Genomic DNA, 19,468 nt, shown 5'->3' on the forward strand with positions numbered 1-19,468 from the left:
TCAGTTCCTGCCACAGTCCTTGAAGCAGTTGCTCCTATCAAAGAGGCTCCAGGGACAGCATTCGGTAATGCCACTTTCTGACCTTCAGCAAGCACTTTTTCTGCTCAGTGTCAAACTTCTGCCCATTCCCCTCTGTTGCCATTTAGTTACATTCTTTACCTTGTGAGTTAAATGTGCATAAAGCAAGTTACTTCTTATTCTAAAGAGAGTCATCCCTGGATCTAGTTTGGGATATCTTCCTGCCCTGTAACTTAATTAAAATTTTTTCAGTTAAAATTTTTTTCAAGCCAGTTTGCTTTTAGCTCAACCAGAGTTCTCTGTTAAGGTAAATTTCATGTATTTATAAGAGTGCTTGATCCTGATCTATGCTAACCAGGCTGTGACAGGGAAGTTTCTTTATACATCCTTTATACACCTGCCTTTTTTATCTGCCTGGTTTTTTTTTTTTTTTGCGGTACGCGGGCCTCTCACTGTTGTGGCCTCTCCCATTGCGGAGCACAGGCTCCGGACGTGCAGGCTCAGCGGCCATGGCTCATGGGCCCAGCCGCTCCGCGGCATGTGGGATCCTCCCAGACCGGGGCACGAACCCATGTCCCCTGCATCGGCAGGCGGACTCTCAACCATTGCGCCACCAGGGAAGCCCTATCTGCCTGTTTTTTTTGTTGTTTTGTTAACATTTGGGTAATATGTTTTTAGTGAATTGTCTAACAGATAATGTGATCAAGGCTAATAAGTTTAAATAGTAAGCCCCATCCTTAAGGTGAATCTGACTCCCCCTTAATCTCCACTATAGTTTAGAAATGATTCTTAACCTTTTTAATGCAGTCAGGGGACTCTAGGAGAATGTGTTAAAAGATACCAATCTTGACTCTCTGAATTAATAATTCATTTTAATGTGTCAACTTTGTCCCCAAAGTATCTTCAATAACAAAGGAAGATACAGTAGCATAGTAAGGCCAAACTTTTCACACTAGAAAGAAACATTTCCTGAAACTGAAGAAAATCTATCAAGCTTTGGAAAATTTAAAGAAGATTCTGTTCAAAAACCTGTAAGTTGCAGAAGCTTTAAAGTAACAGAAATTTATCTTTTTCTACTTCCAAAAACATCCCAGCGGACATGTCATTCACAACACAAACTTAAAACCACTCCAAGTTCAGATGCAGCAGAGATTACACCAGACAAAAGCAGGGCCCTTGGCTTAAGGAGCCTGGCAGCCTGTCACTGGTTGAAAATGTAAACCCATATACTCCCTAGTGAGGGAACCATGAAGAGTCCTTGCCCCTTCAGAACTGGCAAGGAGTTCATGTTTGGAAGAGACATAACCTTCTCTCCAATTCTGGATAGTAAGAGACATGTTATACTTCTCAGTCTGCAGGTTAGTTGAGCACAAACGCTTTTCTTGTGTGAAAATCCTAGAGGATGAAAACAGGGCAGGGTGTTTTTGCAAATTCAAGATTTTTCTTAGGTACACAAACATTAAGTGTAGACTGATTATAGTGGCTCTTTTTTTTAAATGGAAATATATATATTTTATTTTTTAACGCACATATAATCCAAAATGGGTGCTTTTGGTCTTTAGTTCTTCCCTAACTGGTGATGGAGGGACCCCAAATTCTCTCATCTCATACATCTATAGCAAGTCTTAAAGAAGCGAAAAATCAATGTGGGCTTCAGTAGAGCAGAGAAGGAGTTTGGGCCTTGACGTCACATCAGAATTTGCACAAGTGGATAGGTGAGAGTGAACAAGATGAAAACATAGGATATAGAGAGAGGCAACCAGAGGGGGCAGAGTCCCTGCTTCTTCTAAGTGCCAGGCAAAACATTTTTGTTGGTGATGATGCATTTGAATGACACTAGTTGAATAAGGCTAGTATTGTTCTTAATGAGCATCAGAAGTCTCTTCTTCCCATACTTGGATAGTTTTCCCTGTACTGAGAGTGGACAGGTGCTTTACTGGATGCCACAGACTAAGAAGTTGCCTCTTACCTAGTCTTCTTGTCTGGACAGAAGTCACAAGATCTTTCCAAAGCTGAGTTCTCAGCAAGATTATCAGAACAGTTTTTGGCTATTTGTGTAATGGCTGCTTGGTTATTTAGGAACTTTTTCTGCAACCATAATTTGATAAACATAGTAGATGTTTTCTTTATTCAGCATCCACAGAAGTACAGGTTAGTTTTTCACGTGCTTCTTGAGGGTTGTTAGAAACATATTTAAGTAAAAGCCTAACAATATCCTAAAGTCTACCATAGCAGACTCAGATATTCAAGCACTAACTATGGGAACTGTTTCCCTTTTGTGGTGCTAAACAGAGACCGAAGGTAATGACTATCTCATGAGATGAAGAAGTCCCTAACTACAGTTTGGCCAAGTCTGAGCACAACAATTGATTTCCCTTTCTATTAGTCTGCTGGGGCTGCTGTAACAAAATACCACAGACTGGGTGGCTTAAACAACAGAAATCTATTTCTCACAGCTATGGAGGCTGGAAGTCTAAGATCAAGGTATCAGCAGGTTTAATATGTCCTGAGGTCCCTCTCCTTGGCTTGCAGATGGCTACCATCTTATTGTGTCCTCCCAGGGCCTTCTCTCTATGTGTGAGCGTCCCTGTGTCTCTCCCTCTCCTTTATAAGGACAGTAGTCCTATTGGCTTACAGCCCCACCCTTATGACCTCCTTTAACCTTAACTTCATCTTTAAAGACCTAACTCCAAACACAGTCACATTGGGAGTTAGGACTTCAACAAATGAATTCTGAGGAGAGGCAATTCAGTCCATAACACCCTTCATTCAGAAATTAAAAAAAATATATTCTAGAGGCAATGTTACACTGGCAAGATTCATTTTGACATGAATGTTGTAGCTCTTCATACACATTTTTTTAAAAACCTCTTGTTTATTCAGTTCCTGTTACAGACCTTGAACCTGTTACTTTTACAACTGAGACCTCTGGGACCACATTAGGTAATGACCCTGTGCCACTTGCCTAGATCTTTTGCTGCTCCTTGTACAGTCTGTTCAGTCTCCATCCTCATCACATGGCTTTTCCTCTTTCACGAGATGACCACTATCATCCTGCACTGCCACTCGGCCACTGTCTTCACTTGAAGAGCCCTGAAGCCTCTTAAAAACAAGGTTCCTGTTGTTTTTAGGAGAGCGGGCATGAGCTTAGTTCAAAATGTTTACCTGCCACGTGGGGCATTTGAAATCATCACATCGCCTTGTGCTTCGTTGAACAGTGTTCTGTGTTAAAGCTGAGTTTCAAACAAATTGGGATCTATTTCCTCTCTAGGCTGATCAGCAATAACAGCTACTCTTAAGCTCCTTTGCCATCTAAGTTTCTAGATTTTTAAAAAACTATTTGCATGGTATGTTTGTTTCTTTGTTGGTGTTTTAAGTAATGATGTGTTTTATTACTAATTTGACAAATAGGCAATTATCCAAATCTGAAGTTAGGGTCTCACTGTGACCCTAACTTCCCCTCCCCTTGCACCAGAACTGGTCCTTCTCATTTTTCCCCCAGTGAGGAAGTTCTATGAGTATCTGATTACAAGTGCTAATTTTCATGCCTTGAATGAGTAATTTGACTGTAAACATGAGTTTGCCTCCAAAGTACCCTCAACCTTAAAAAAAAAAGATGCATTGGCATAAAATGAGTAAAAATTTTAAACTACAAATTCATGGAACTTTAAAAACTCTAACAGGTTTTGGAAAAACCTCTCCTCAGTACCCAGAGCCATACAATGTAGAATAACATAAGGCTTTCCTTTCTTTAGCTACCAAAGCATCAAAAAGACCTCGTCGTCCACGTCCCAGACCTAAAACCACACCAAGCCCTCAAGCACCTCAGACCAAACCGGGTAAATGTGTGATTCGTTGGTTTAAGGGTGAGCCATAGTAACCTGTCCAATTGAGGACGCAAAGCAGTGCCAAGCTCATATTCTCTCTAAGCATGAAGTCATGAGGCATCATCAGTAATGTCTCCTCTACCAGGTGTTGAGGAGAACATGACTGGGTGAGATACAGTTGATGCCAGAATACCCACATTCTTTTTATGTGTGAGTCTTGACATACATGTAGTATAGTTTTTACTATAAAATTCCAGTTTTACTTCTTTAGCAAAGCCAATATATTACGTTCAAGTAAATAAACAAATTGTAAGTACCTTGCAAATTCCTGGACCAATATTGCCAACTGTGGGTGATATGCCAGCTGTGGGAGACATTTCATTTCTAAAACTGTAAAGTTGAGAATATGTTTGCATGGTACAAGGGAAAAGATCAAGGTGGACTGGACTTGGACCTTGGACCTTGGGCTTTAGGCCCACTACAGGATTTGAATGCATGGAGGGAAATGTGACCCAAGGCAGAAGAACCAGAAGTGTGGTGGTTGGGGGTACCTAGAACAGACTGTCCTACTTCTCATGGTCAAAACCTGGCTGTTGATGATGCTACATTTGGATGGATCCATCCAGTCATTTGAAAGAGGATTTTGAGGACCTGGTTCAAGAGCTTAGATTTGATAGAGAGACATCAACAGTCTTTGATTTCCACTTTTTCTGGGCTTAGGCCAGAGAGATACTCTACTGAGTATTTCAGACTGAGTAACCATCTTTATCCTGCTCTTTTATTTGTCATGGTTTGGACAGAGGTCTCAGACTCTTTCCATAGACAAGCTCTTAGCAAGACCAACACTGTCCACATCAATGATTAATTTTTATATCTGTTTCAAACTTATAAACTGTCTATTGTATCCATGTTTACTTAAACACAGTAAGGGCTTGTTTTCAGCCTCCATAGAAGTACAGGTTGATCAGATTTTTTTAAAGACAGTTTCTTTTTTCAGTGTACGTTAGGTAAATGCCTAAAAATATTTTCCAGTACAGAGTTTTCCATATCAATTAGAATCCATTAGTTAAAACCTAGGAGAATTTCATGTTGCCTCAAGATATTTCCAGGGATAAGCCTAAGACTGACCATGACTATCGTTTGGCCAAATGTTCAAAGAACAATCCTCTACTCCTTCTCTGTTTTTTTTTTTTCTTTGTTTCTGTAGAAGGAATGATATATAAGCAAGTTTTGTTGGGGTGTGAATGTTCTAACTTTTCATGTATTTTTAAATCTCTTTGGTTTACTGTATTGTTTTTTTGGTCAGTTCCTGCTACAGTCCTTGAACCTGTCACTCTTAGACCAGAGGCCCCCAGAACAACATTAGGTAATGATAAACTGTGTTTTCAATGAGACTTATCCTGCTTGTTGTCAGACCCAGAGTTTCATCTTGCTCCATGTAACAACAGTTTTATTCTTTGTGGCCATTCAATTACATTCTTCTTAAAATTATGAAAACGCTTAAATTACCTGTTCTTTTTAATAGAACTAGTCATGTGTGACCCTACTTTAGGATATTTATTTGCCACGTAACCTGTTTGAAATTGTGTCATTCTGTGTTTTATTCCAGCGGTGCTTGTGGTAAAACTGGTTTTCAAACACATCCCAATCTCCCTCTTATCTAGACAGATAAAGTCATCAACAGCTCTCATAGGGCCAGGAGGATCCATTCATTGCACATCTACATTTCTACCTTTTTTCTATTTGCATAGTATTTTGTTGTTTTGTTTCCATTTAGGTAATAATACGTTTTTATTTTAATAGTTAGAACATGTACGAAAGATTGGAAGATTAAATTATAAACTTCAGATTGAGTATGACTATTCTTCATTATCCATTAAAATTTAGCAACAGTTCTTAACCTTTTTGTTGCCCAGTCAAGCTGCTCTATGAGACTTTGATTATAATTACTAATCTTTATTTCTTATATTAAAAAGTGATTTTTGTCTTCAAAGAATCTTCTTTGGTAAAAGAAGATATAAAAGGAATTATGTATGTGACAAAAATCTCAAACTAAACAGGCAAAAATCTAACAAGGTGTAGAAGATCTAGAGTCATGTTTTTTGCCTCCCGTAGCTTCCAGAACCATGGCTGATGTAGTTATGTAATAACCCAAGAATTTCTTCCTTCAGCTTCCAAAACATCACAACAGACAATTCATCCACATCCACATCCAAGTCCTGAAGTACCTGAGTCCAAACCAGGTAAACTTGTGTTCCTGGTTTAGAGTCCCAACAACCTAACCCAGCAGGGTGTTGAGTAATCCCAATTTTGGGGAGTAACCAATACGCCCCATGAGAGTAAAGATACAACTCGTATTAAGCTGCAGTTCCCACTGTGGAGCTGGCAAGAAGAGCACAGTAGGGGGAGATCTGTGGGGCAGCTGAATGCCTCTTGCTTCCTCTGTAAAATCTTTGTCACTGTGCATTTTATTAAATTCCATTTATCTCTTGAAAATAAAGCTTCTTGTGAAAAATTAGGCATATTCAGTTCAAATTGACAAACACTAAGTGCCTTCAGTATCCTCCAAGTTGTATACCTCTAAAGATGCTAATGTATCAGATGTGGGAGACATGTTTTAGTCCTCAAACCTGCAAGACAGTTAAGAACAAAAGCATTTCCTTTGTAAATAAAATAGAAGATGGCATTAGGCAGCATCTATGCAAATACAAGAATGATATTTGGGTGCTACCAACAAGATGTGCTAGGGACATAAATATTTGGAGCAGGGAAAGATAAATTTAAAAAGAGTGGAGCCTTGAAATCATCCTAGTACATAGATGAGTAGAAAGATGGAAAGGAATAAAATCAGAAAGAATGGATATAAGTAGAAACCAACCAAAGGAGAAAGTCTAACTGTAATACTAGTATAAAGGATGTCTGACTTCAAGGTGGTAGTCAAAGCTTTTCTAGATCTTGATTGGTCCATGGACTCCCATGGTGGAGATCTTTAGGCACCTGATGAAGCAGTTGAGATTTGATCAAGTATATATCAGCAAGCTGTTCTTTGCTCATGAAGGCATGTTCTTTCTTTGCTTAGTCTGGAGGGATACCCAATTTGATTCATCATGCTGAGGCCTCAGCTTCTTTCCAAAGATAAGTTCTTAGCAATACCCACACATCCCACATTGGCTTATTAGTTAGAATCAGATCATCAAAGAAGGCGGAATAAGGAAATAGGTACCTGACTGAGGTATGGCTAATTTTTAGGAAATCAACTTTTACTCTTCTAGTTTAAGAGTTTTTATAAGTTGCTATGTAGTTCTAGAACCTATATTATACTAGTAAGATTCTTTTTGAAGTAAATATTTTGAGTTTATTTAAAACAATCACTTGGTTTATTTTTAATACTTTTGGTCAGCTCCTACTGCAGACTTTGAACCTGTTACATTCAGAACTGAGGCTTGGGTGACAACACAAGGTAATAACACATTGTGATCCTCTCAAACTCATTCCATCAACATTGAAGCTACAGGTTCTTTTGCTTCATAAAGCTACATTGTCATCCTCTGTTGTCACTCCATGATATTCTTCATCCTAAAAGAATTGAAGTCTCTGACTCTTAAAACAAGTTATTCCTTGTTTTTAAGAGAGCCGTGCATGAACCTAACTCAGGTCAACTGTTATACATGTAATCATCTGAAATTGTTTTTGTCATCTTGTATGTTTTTTAACCAATGTTTTGTAAAAGCTGGGTTTAAAAAGCAATTCTCTTGACTCTAACGACTATTATGGTGTCAGGGAGGGTTCTTTGTGGATCTAAAGGTCTACTGTTTTTTTTAACTGTGATATTTGTTCTTTAACTGACATTTTAGTTAATGACATGGTCTTATTTTAGTAAACTGTCAAAGAGTTTGTACCTGGCTATCACCACTACCATAATATTTTAGCAGTGATTCTTATCCTTTTTATTCAAGCAAGAGTTCTGTGAATGATTCTTCACTTCTTGAATTATTCTTCACTATTATAATTGACTCATTGCCAATGAACTTTAACTTGTAAAAAAAAAACCATACTATTATAATAAGGGTGAAAGTTTCCAATTAAAAAGTTACAAAGACACATTTCCTAAAATATGAGGAAATCTAATAAGTTTTAGGAAACCTAGAGCCATGTGTCATGCTACCCATAGCTTCTGAACTACAGACTCTATAGTAACTGAAGGTTTTCTTTCTTCAGCTCCTAAAACATCAAAACGGACCCGTCGTCCACGTCCCAAACCTAAAACCACACCAACTCCTGAGGCACCTCAAACCAAACTGGGTAAATGTGGGTCTCTCGTTAAAGGACTGAGTCCTTGCAGCTCTTGGGAGTCTGGGTTTGATGCTAGTAGTGGGAGTGATAGCCGCTGTGAGCCCCATGTGGGTAAAGGCACAAAATGACCTGCTGCTGCTTCCCCATTAGCAAAGGAAAACATGATGGGGGAGACGCGCGTGGCAGCTGAATTCCCTGTGCTTTCTACACAAGGATCTACTCTTTTACTATGTATTTTATTTGCTTTTTCTTATTCCATTCCATTCTTCTCTTAGAAAAAAATGTCTTAAATAGAACCAAGCATTTTTATCTCAAGAGACAAACACGAAGTGCCTTCCGTCTCCCCACAGCCCATCAAGACCTGTGAGGGTATCATAGAAGCTGGCGGCTTGTTTTTACTTTGCAGTCTGTAGTAGAGTCAAATTCAGAACCTGCCTCAACGTGAAACATTAAAAGATTGAACCAAGGCAGTGTGTCTGTGCAAACTGAGCTGGTTTTTTTTTTTTTTTTTTTGGTACGCCGGCCTCTCATTGTTGTGGCCTCTCCCGTTGTGGAGCACAGCCTCCGGACACGCAGGCTCAGCGGCCATGGCTCACGGGCCTAGCCGCTCTGCGGCATGTGGGATCTTCCCAGACCGGGGCACGAACCCGTGTCCCCTGCATCGGTAGGCGGACTCTCAACCACTGCGCCACCAGGGAAGCCCTGAGCTGTTTTTTGTAGGGGTTATAAACATCTCTGAGCTGAAAGAGAGAAAAGTCTGTGAAGGACAGGAATAAGGAGTTGGAACGAGGTTGGGTCTTAAAATCATGGAGATAGACAGAAAGTAAGGTGTAGAGACCAACCAGAGAGCACAGACTTCTGGAATAAGGGAGGTTCTGCTTCCAAGAGGTGATGAATAGTACTGAGTTTGGATGGGTCCATAGGAGCAGTTGAAAAAAATCCTTGAAAGTATGACTCAGAAGTTTGGGTCTGACCCTAGAAGCATCAGTGATCTCTTCTGCAACTGTCTCTCCCTCCTATCTAGGGTATGGAATTTATGTGATTAGAGCAGAGAGCTGCTCTTCTGGGCATCACACACTATATGTTCTTTATCCTGATTTGCTGAGTGCCTTTGCCTCAAACAAGGTCTCAGCCTATTTCTAAATATGAGCTCTCAACAAGATCTACAAGATTCACTTTGCTTAATTCTTTTCTATGGCTCCTTTCAAACACGAAAGCTATTTATTGTATCCATGCTTATTTAGGCATGCTATTTTCTTTCTTTTCTTCCAGTTTTATTGAGATATAATTGGCATACAGCACTGTATAAGTTTAAGGTGTACAGAATAATGATTTGACTTATGTACATCATGAAATGATGACCACAATAACTTTACTTAGTTTAATCCATCATCTCGTGTAGCTACAAAATTAAAGAAATAGAAAAAAAGATATTTTTCTTCCTTGTGATGAACACTTGGACATGCTGTTTTCTTAAAGCTTCCACAGAAAAGCCAGCTGCCATAACAGTTACATAAGTATACATTTGGTAAAATGTTTAAAGTTTCCTAGGTCAGTCTTCTACAATGATTGGAATTAGGTACTTAGACACCTAGGAGAATATCATGTTGACTTTATTGAGATATTTATCAGTTTGTGTAGGCTGTGACTATCTCATAAAGAAAGTTTACCTGGCTTTAGGTGACCAAATCTTTAATATCAAGTATGCAATTTCAGAAAAATAATTTCAAATTGTAATATACCTATTGAAGCACTATTATACTGGTAAGATTTAATTTGCTGACTTTTCACATGTGTTTATTTCCTTGCTTTTGACTAGTTCCCACTGCAGATCTTGAACCTGGTACTTTTAGAACTGAAGCTCCAGAAATCGTGGGTAATGAGAATGCGTGTCCTTCAAATAGTGCTTTTCCTGCTCATTGTCATACCATTGTAGCCACAGGTTCTCCTGCATCTTAAAACCATTTCTATACCCTCTGTTGTCATTCCATTACAGTCTTTACCTTGCAATTTTGCTACGTTCTATGTCAGGTTATCTGTTGAATTTAAGAGAACTGTGTGTATACTAATTTCAGGATGTCAAACTGCTATGTAACCACTCAATGCTGTGTCATGTGATCACGTGCATTTGCTTAAATAGCATTGGCTATTTTAAGCTTCCTTTCAAACGTGAATTTCCATCTATCCCTTATTTTCATCACTTGCTTTTTCCTCATCAATTGTGGAAATACCATGTTTTTTTGATTGTGTTACTTTTTATTGAATTAGTATCTATATGATTATATTGGTAGATCTCTTGTTTCAAGGAATGATGTTTTTAGTTAATGGTCAAATTTTTGAATGTGCCTGAGTCTTGAAGGTTTAAATGATGGGCTTTTGTGATAGAGTAGGCTGACTCTTCCTCCTTCTCTAACAGGGTTTGACGGAGTTTCTTAACTTTTATTGAATCAAGGACCACTTTGAAATTTTGATGAACACACTCCATTTGTTACATTGATCCTTATACTTTCAAACATATGAGCTCATTATTGTACCCACGATTATTGAAATAGTAGACATTTATGTCAACTTGTATAGAAGTACAAATAGACTGATAAATGCTTTTTCCAGTAGTTAGAAAAGTATATATTATATAAATGTGTAAAACGCTTGTCCAGCAGAGTCTTTCATACCAGAATCAGATAATCAAACATGTAGAATTTCTTGTTGACCATAGTGATATTGAGCAAAGTGCAATGGTGTACCTATTTTATGAGATTAATTGATATTCACCACAATTTGGTCAAATTTGCAAAGAACAAGTGCGTGTCTCTTTTCTCTCAGTCCTGAAGCTTAACAACTGGCTTCTGAAATTAGTCTTCAAGTGAATTTTTAAAATCTCTTTGGTTTATTTTATTATTTTTGGCCAGTTCTTCCTACAGTCCTTGAACATGTCACTCCTAGAACCAAGGCTCCAGAAACAACGTTAGGTAATGATATTCTGTGTTCCTCAACAATTTTTTCCTGCTCATTGTCAATCCATTCTATCATCATCATCATTGTAATAACATTATCACCAGCTTCATAAGACTATCTTGTCATCCTCTGCTGTTCTTCAACTTTATTTTTCTTCTTAATGAGTATGGAAGACTCTAAAAAGAAGTTACCTGTTGTTTTTAAAAGCTATGCGTGGACTTAGATCAAAATGTCTGTCTACCATGTAATCTTAATTGAATTTGTATCATGTACTTTTGTCTAAACAGTGCTCACATTTAAAGCTTAGTTTCAGACATGGAAATGTCTATGTCTTCTCTAGACCAATTAAATCATAACAATTTGTATGGTTCCATGGATGGGGGGCATATTTAATTTCTTAGTGTGAACTTACTATGGTTTGATGATACTCCTTACCTTTTTTAGACATTTACAAGACTCTTCATTTCTTGACTTAATTTTATGTGCGAGTTTTACCTCCGAAGAATCTTCAGTGATAAAAGAATTAACAAAATAGGCAACCATATTTGCATCTTTAAAATATATGTCTTAAATTTCAAGGAAATATAACATATTTAGAAAATCTGGAACCTTATTTCCAAAACCACCTTCACTAGAGTAATCCAACGTTTCTTCCTTCAGCTCCTAAAACATCACGAGTTCGTCGTCCACGTCCCAGACCTAAAACCACATCAAGCCCTGAAGCACCTCAGACCAAACTGGGTAAATGTGTTATTTCATGGTTTGAGGGGTAAGCCCTAGCAGCCTGTCCCAGTGGAGTCCCAAAGCAGTGCCTCCGATGGGAAGTAACAGCCTTCATGTTCCCTAAGAGTCAAGGCATTGAGGTGTGGTTAACAGCTGCTTCTTGGGTGAAGTTCTTGGTCTCTCTTATTTATAGCAAGATTGGCATAGTCACTCATGGTTATTTATTGCTATATCTACATTTAAACACATTATCAATTTATTATAGCTGTGAGTACATAAACATAGGTATTTTTTTCAGCTTCCAAGAAATGTAACAAGTTACTTTCACATATTTTTTTGTGTATATTGCCTAAACAGATTTTCCAAAGCTAGCTTCCATATGAGAATCAGAAAATCAAACACCTAGGAAAGGCTCATGTTGACCATACTAAGATTCATAGCAGAGTTCAAAGGTTGTGCCTATCTTCTGCAATGAATTATTCCTAGCTACAGAGACTGTTTGCTTTCTATGAATGCAGAAGTTTAAAAAAATTGTCATTTGAAACTAATGTTTTGAAAGAAAAATTAAGACTTTCTATGTGTGTTTAAACTTTCTTGTGTTCATGTTGTTGCTTTTGGTTAGTTCCTGCTACTAGCTTTGAACCTGTTATTCATAGCTCTGAAGCTCCAGAAACAACATTAGGTAATGATTTTTGTGACCTCATTAAATGCTTTTACACTCATTAAAAACTCACTCCATCACTGTCATGGCCAGAGTTTCTCCCGCTTCCTTCAAGTGCTATTGTAATTCTATTTCATGCTTCATCTTTTACGTAGTCAGGATTCTTAATTAAGGTGCTACCTATTGCTTTTAACAGTTGTCCCTGGATCCAGCTGAGGAAATCTATCTTCCATGAAAACCCCTTTAACATTTCATTATATGATTTCAGTGAAGAGTCTGAAGTCCAAATTGATTGCCTTCTATTTGGTATTTAGATCTATAAAATGATAATAATTAAGTACCATGAAATTTCTCCGAGCAACTTACTTTCTGTAAGATTTTTGTGATATCCTCATTAATCTCTTCCTATTTTAAGGAATGAGGTTTCCCTGTTATATTAAATTACCAAAAACAAGTTGCTTCCTGGAAGTGTCAATTCTAGTGAATCTAAGTTACAGGCTCCCCCATCATTGATGAACTTGACTATTCCTTATTCTCCACAACAGTTTAACATTGGTTCTTAACCTTTACTAAGTAGGAATCTCTCTGAGTATCTAATTATACACATTAATACCTATATCTTTAAATTAACAAATTTTGGTCTCTAAAACACCCTCAGTGATAAGGAACAAATTAGATTGGTAAAGTAAAATTTTTCAAACTCAGGCAATAAACTCAAGAAAATCTAATATTTTACAAAACATTGGTACAGGTACAATGCTGTTGATGGTTTCTAGACCTACAAATACAATACAACTCAATATTTTCTTCCTTTAGTTTCAAATCATAGGGGAAGAAATCCTTCTCCTAAACACTAAATTTCCCAAAGCTTCACAGTTTAAAAATCAAGAAAATCTATGGTTTTCTGTTTAAGGAGTCCTTCCAGCCTATTGCAGTTGGGCCCCAAGAGTGACAGTGATGTGGCTTGCTAACTTGCATTTCACACTTCTGTGCCCTCTAACAGAGAAGGTAGAATCTCTACAATTTCATGTGGACAAGAAGGTTCATGGTTGGAGATTTATATGGTAGCCAAATGCATAAGGATTCTCTCTGACAAAAGATGCATCTTATTCAATTCTCTTAGCATTCTATTCCATTCATTTCTTTTTAAAATAGCATTGCTTCTTTGTCTTAGGTAAACAACCATTTCCTTGCCCTCTGTGGTCCCAGCACCACATTAGCAGTTGAGTAGGGTAGGCTGTAGAGCAGAGGAAGAGATCAAAAGTAAGGGCATGTTTTACCTCTTGAATAAAGTACAATATAATTGTGAAGAAAACCTGTTCTTGAGTTTTTCTTAGATAGAAGATAATTTGCTTATACAAAAGCAGCTTGTTTGGTAAAAAACTTTAGAAAGAAAATACTTAAAGGAGTCAAGGATCTATGTGGGCTGATAGAGAATAGTTGAGCTTTGAAATTAAGTAGGATTTGAATTAGTGGTTGGAATGGTGGGAACAGCAAAATAAAAAAGTTTTGACACCTATTGAGGGTACCCAAGGGGGTGGTCAAACTGGAACATAGAATAAAACACTCCTAGATGATACGGAACATTTTGTTAATGATACTGTAGGAAATACTTAGAAAGCCCTTGTGGGAATATAGATTCAGATACAGTAGTCATTGAGAACCTCAGTTTTTCAAATAGGCTCTTCCTTTTTATAGAAGGATAATTAAAATCAGGGATCAGCAAATCAGCAAATTTTTTTATGTGAAGAGTTAAATAGTGAATATTTTAGACTTTGCAGACCATTCAGTCTGTCACAGCTACTCAATTCTGCTGTTGTAACTTGTAGGTAACCAAAGCCAAGATGTAAGTGATATGTAAATATGCCTTGAATCATCTTAGTTTGTAGGTGTGGCTGTGTTCCAATAAAACTTTATTTGAATTTCATACCATTTTTACATGTCATAGATTATTACTCTTCCTTTAATTTTTTTTCAATCATTTAAAAATGTAAAAATCACTCTTAGCTCACAGGTCAGGAAGAGGGCTGGATTTGGGAGGACCATAATTTGCCAATCTCTGCTTTAAATAATGCATACTCTGCATTGCCTCTCCATAACCCTGTGATTCTGAAGGTCTATGTGTTGCTACCTGTGAATTAAATTATCCATAATTAGTTTGACATCTTAGACCCTCTTCTTTCAGCTCCCACTGAACTGCATACTCTTATTTTGAAACCAGTGACATCACCAAGCCTAGAAATAACACAAAGTCAACCTGGTAAATAGATTATTTAATCTATCTGGTACACCATGAGCTTCAGGGGGCATACCCCAAATGTTGTATTTCCAAATATTAAAAAATACAAAAGAATACACATTTAACAACTCTGTATATTGTACATGCTCCTTCCATGATTGCATACTGGTGTAAATTAGTAATACATTATTTCATGTTAATTATGTTATTCAACTGTATAGAAATAATTATCTTCATTTGGGTTTGCTCTGTATAATATTAGAGAATAATCACATATCTGATTAAGTAGTCAACAGAACCACTTAGAAGAACTGATTTTATTCTTTACCTTTATTTTTCACTAAGTTACAGACTTGTGGTTCTCTTTAGTAATAAGTTAAACTTCTGCTCTGCTATGTGAAAAGAATGCTCATTCAATTGTGACCATTAATGAAGGAGAAAGTTCTCACTTCAGTAAAGATAACAAAATTTCACCTTACACAATATGAGCCTAAACATTATTGCCTTTCAAAATTAAAAACAAATTTTAAAGATCATACTTTTCAATGCTATTGCAACTCTCTGACATTTATTTTGAAACGCCAGATCTTATTTTTAACATAGGATTGTAATTTCTTTTCATTCCTTTTGTGTATCTCTTAATTAGCTAAATGGCGTTTTGATGCTTATGTTGATGGAACAAGGTTCTATGGTTGTTAATGATAACTTAAAATACTTATAAAACTCTGAATTCGGTTATTAGAGTTTCCTTTAGGGTTAATAGTACTATTGTTATTATGGTAACGGCTGACATTGAGCGCTTACAGGTACAAGGCACTTGTCTAAATACTTAGTTTGTATGAATTCATTCAATGCTCACAACAACCCATCCTTGATCAATTTTACCATTTTGTGTTTTTTGCTAGTTTCTGAAGTCCTGGAATCGGTTACATTTAGCACTGAGTCATCAAAGGAAGCTATAGGTAATAACGTTCCCCAATGGGAAGTCAGGTATATGTGCTTTTCCATCTCATTGTGGAAGTCATTTTGGGATGTCCTCATGCTTTGTGACATTTCATGGCTCCTCACGTACTGCCTGTGCTCATCCAGTGAAACTTGACAGTCAAATGTTATATACAGCCCATTTTGCTAGTATCTGCTGTGTTGCTATGCAAGTTTCACAATTTCCTTGCTTAGTTTCCTCTCATTGTGAATGCACAATTTCATTTTTTAATATTCTGATCACTTTTAATACAAATATGCACATCCTACTTTTCATTTTCATATTGTTTTTAGGATTCATCCCCATGCTTTCAAAGGACTCACTCTATGTCTTTTTCTCACTAGAATCCTTAAACAAAAATAAGGAAGTGAAATTATCTGCTTTGCTCCAGGTAGAAATCGCTGTAGACCCTGCCAGTTATCGTGTGTGTGTGTATGTGTTCCACACTGCACACTGCCTTCATTTTCTGCCTTCATTGTAGTCATCTTTATAATCTACCTAAATGTTATTTATTCTCACAAATCTATCTACTTAATTAACCTCTGTTTTAAAATTAAACAGTGTTCCATTAAAGTGGGTGCTATGGGCTGTCCACCACTAACCCGCCATTCCCTGTTTCTTCCGTAGCACCAACTGAAATAGATTATGTATATTCCACTGCCAAAGCACCACTCAGGCCAGAGGAGTCAAAGACTGAAGGTGGTAAAGGTTTTCATGCTTCTATTCTTTTATTCAAAAAATTTTTAATTAGTATCACATTTCATGGAATTTGAAAGTTCAAGCTGGGGTACTTAATCTACAGTGGAATAGCTTTGAAGAGCTATAGCTTCTAAAATTCTTGAATTCTTAAAATTAAAATGATAAGTGACTCTCTGAATACAGAAATTTCGGTTTCTCTGTGGTATCTAAATATTGAGGCATAATAAATTTGACAGTTAATGACAGTTAAAACATAAATATTAGTTGGAGGATTAGGGTTATAGAATAGGATTTCCCTCTTGATTCTTTTTTCTTATCCTAATCCATTGTCCTATCTGTAAAAATGTGATGCAGATTCTCAAGAGAATGAGGTGTGTTGATATTCAAGAAAGAGATACTTGACTGTGGCCTAACATCTTAAGCTTTTTAAAATTGTTCTCCTTTGTTTTGATACAGTTGTGGAATCTATTACAAATGTGTCTGAACCACCTGAGATCACGCTAGGTAATGACACACCCTGGCAGTTTTTGCCCTCATTGTCGCCATCACCTGAGAACCCAGGTTCTCCCTCATTGTGAATTCATGTTGCAACATCATTCTTTGTCATGGCAGTTAATTTTCTTTCTAGGTGCTTCTATTCATAACCATTGTCCAAAAAGTGTCTTCTCCCATTCAGCTTTGTATCTAGACCTTGATCTCTCTCTACTTCAGTCACTGAAACTGTCAAATCTAAAGTGTCTTTTTTCCTAATGTTAAACATTCTGCCAGCTTGGTATTACGTTGAATACTTCAGATAATATTTTTTGTATGATGATCCATTTATACCTTCTGCCCTAGCAACATACTTTCCATTAACACTCATTTCATCACATTCATTTACATGTTTGATTTTTTTCTTCGTTAGTTAAACAAAATTCAATGCTGCTGAATGGCTTATGCCTTAACATTTAAAATTTTTCTCCTTATGGTTCCTCCTGAACCTATCTTTCTAGCACTATTGGGGATGTACTAGTGTGGAGTGAGGATTTTAAAAGTAAGGCTATTGCTTACCTTGAAAGTATTTTGTAACCTGGCATCTCTAAGCAGCTTTTAAACTAAATGCATTATGAAGAAGTAGGAGTGCTATTTTGCTGTAGACTTGCAATTTGCTTTCTTTTTTCCTTTAAAATCCACTTGTTACCATCTGTTCTGTCATCTGTACTCAAGGTGTGTGAAGTGCTATAGTAACCCTGGGTACTTTCCTTCAATTACCATAGAAACATCACCTCTGCCTTCCCAAACTGTAATCCTACCCAGCCCAGATGAGCCTCAGACCGAACCGGGTAAATACGTTATTTTGTGTTTCATGTAGAAGGTGAGTGTTTGCAGAACTTACAAGAATGGAAAGACAATATATATGGGCACTATTACTAGTTATCAAAAGCCCTAACTTAATCACTGCTCACAGTATTTGACCCTACCTTTCTGATGCCCCACTCCTCCTTCTATCCATAATCTGTAGCCAGTCATATGGCAGTGTTGTGAACATTATTTAGGATATAACTGAAAAACACCTCTCAGCTACTCTGCAAGTCTTTCATATAGAAAATAGTAATGTTTCTGGTGAAGAACATTTGTATTCTTTTTAAAATATAAATATCCCAATTTTAAATACTTTATCATCTTGACTAGTTTTACAAGGTCTGTGGTCATATAAAAACTATTTTAAGATAGTTAATTTGTTTAAGATTAACCAAAACCTCCAGAAATACTGGAGCATTCCACAAAAAGGGGTACAATTGGTCGGTCATCTTGTCATTATTCAGGTCCCTTACTACTTTCTACTGCTCCTTCCTGTGGCAGTTTGGCCATTTCACTGCATACAAATAAGAGAAACTGAAGTCAAACTGGTTACTTGGCAAGTCATAAGGGTTTACTTGATGGTGGAATTTGAAATATGGGAAAACAAATCATCGATGCGGATAACTAAATATTCTTCTTACAAGGGAAGATTTTCTCAATATCTGCAGGCTCTCTTGGAATGTCAGTTTATCATAAATAAGCCCAAACTTGTATTTTGATGGCCATTAAACTATTTTATATGGCTCTATTTCCAAAGGAGATATGGATATTAATTTTATTCATTGTCCTCTAAAATGTCCTGTTAAATCCTGTTAATATCCTTTGCCTCTTAAACTCTACAGTTTAATTTTTACCAAAATTCCACACTGACTGCATTAACTGGATCTGTGTCAATTATCTCTAACTTTTCTAAAGTTTTGTTAAATAGCTTTAATCATTAATATGATTGAAATATTTAATCGTAGATACTATCAGTGATACTAATCTCATTCTGAATCATTTTTTATAGAATTGCCTCATGACATGCCTTTACCTGCAAGATGGTCTCTTATACCCTGGGGAAGCAAATAGCCTATCAGTACGAACTTCGGCAAGCAAAGCAGTTCAGAGTCAGAATATCACAAGACTAAGGACACCATAGAAATATAGAATTTTAGGGTTGGAAGGGCTCTTAAAAATCCTGTTACTGTTGATGAAGAACCCAATGTTGTAGACGGAGTGATCCGCAAAGCGAACTCTAAATCTCCCAGCTCCAGGCTCCTAAACCAGTGTAATCTCCAACATATCTTGTTCATCTCTCCACAGGCAAGAAGATTCCACTGAAACGATTGCATGCCTTGTATATTTTGACTATCAGGAAGAAGTCCCTACAGACTCAGCTTCTTCTTTTATCTAATAACTCTTATTTTCAGCAAGCTTTTCTTAAGGTGCCTGAAACTCTGTGACCTTGAAACCATTTTGTTTCTTCTTATCTCTCTTTATCCCAAACACACTGAACCCAACCAAACAAGGTATTTCCACAAGCTGCGATCTTTCATTTGATAATTCTTTTCCTCCAGCAGGATAAACTTTTAATTTTCTTGGTGAAGAAATAATTGATTTTTTACACTGAATGTCCTAGAACTTCTTTGGGAATTGCTCAGCAGAAGAATAACTTTCTTCAATAATGTATCCTTTCAATTTCTGTTCAATTTTTCTTCTCCAATATGACCAATAAAAATTGTGTTTTG

At 37.0% G+C, this 19,468-nt stretch overlaps 1 protein-coding gene across 1 annotated transcript in view; it reads left to right on the plus strand.

Moving 5' to 3' along the window:
• The window catches only part of ABI3BP (ABI family member 3 binding protein), a 258,261-nt gene that overhangs the window by 167,073 nt on the left and 71,720 nt on the right, over positions 1–19,468 (plus strand). The window contains exons 30-44 of the mRNA XM_079921882.1: positions 5–64; positions 2,902–2,961; positions 3,774–3,857; positions 5,152–5,211; positions 6,017–6,088; positions 7,246–7,305; positions 8,064–8,147; positions 9,958–10,014; positions 11,048–11,107; positions 11,754–11,834; positions 14,663–14,737; positions 15,622–15,678; positions 16,326–16,397; positions 16,854–16,901; positions 17,654–17,719. Coding sequence (XP_079778008.1) covers positions 5–64; positions 2,902–2,961; positions 3,774–3,857; positions 5,152–5,211; positions 6,017–6,088; positions 7,246–7,305; positions 8,064–8,147; positions 9,958–10,014; positions 11,048–11,107; positions 11,754–11,834; positions 14,663–14,737; positions 15,622–15,678; positions 16,326–16,397; positions 16,854–16,901; positions 17,654–17,719 — 996 coding nt within the window. The remainder of the gene's footprint in view (positions 1–4; positions 65–2,901; positions 2,962–3,773; positions 3,858–5,151; positions 5,212–6,016; positions 6,089–7,245; positions 7,306–8,063; positions 8,148–9,957; positions 10,015–11,047; positions 11,108–11,753; positions 11,835–14,662; positions 14,738–15,621; positions 15,679–16,325; positions 16,398–16,853; positions 16,902–17,653; positions 17,720–19,468) is intronic.

The sequence above is a fragment of the Stenella coeruleoalba genome (assembly GCF_951394435.1).
Source record: "Stenella coeruleoalba genome assembly, chromosome: 5".
NCBI classification, from domain to species: domain Eukaryota; kingdom Metazoa; phylum Chordata; class Mammalia; order Artiodactyla; family Delphinidae; genus Stenella; species Stenella coeruleoalba.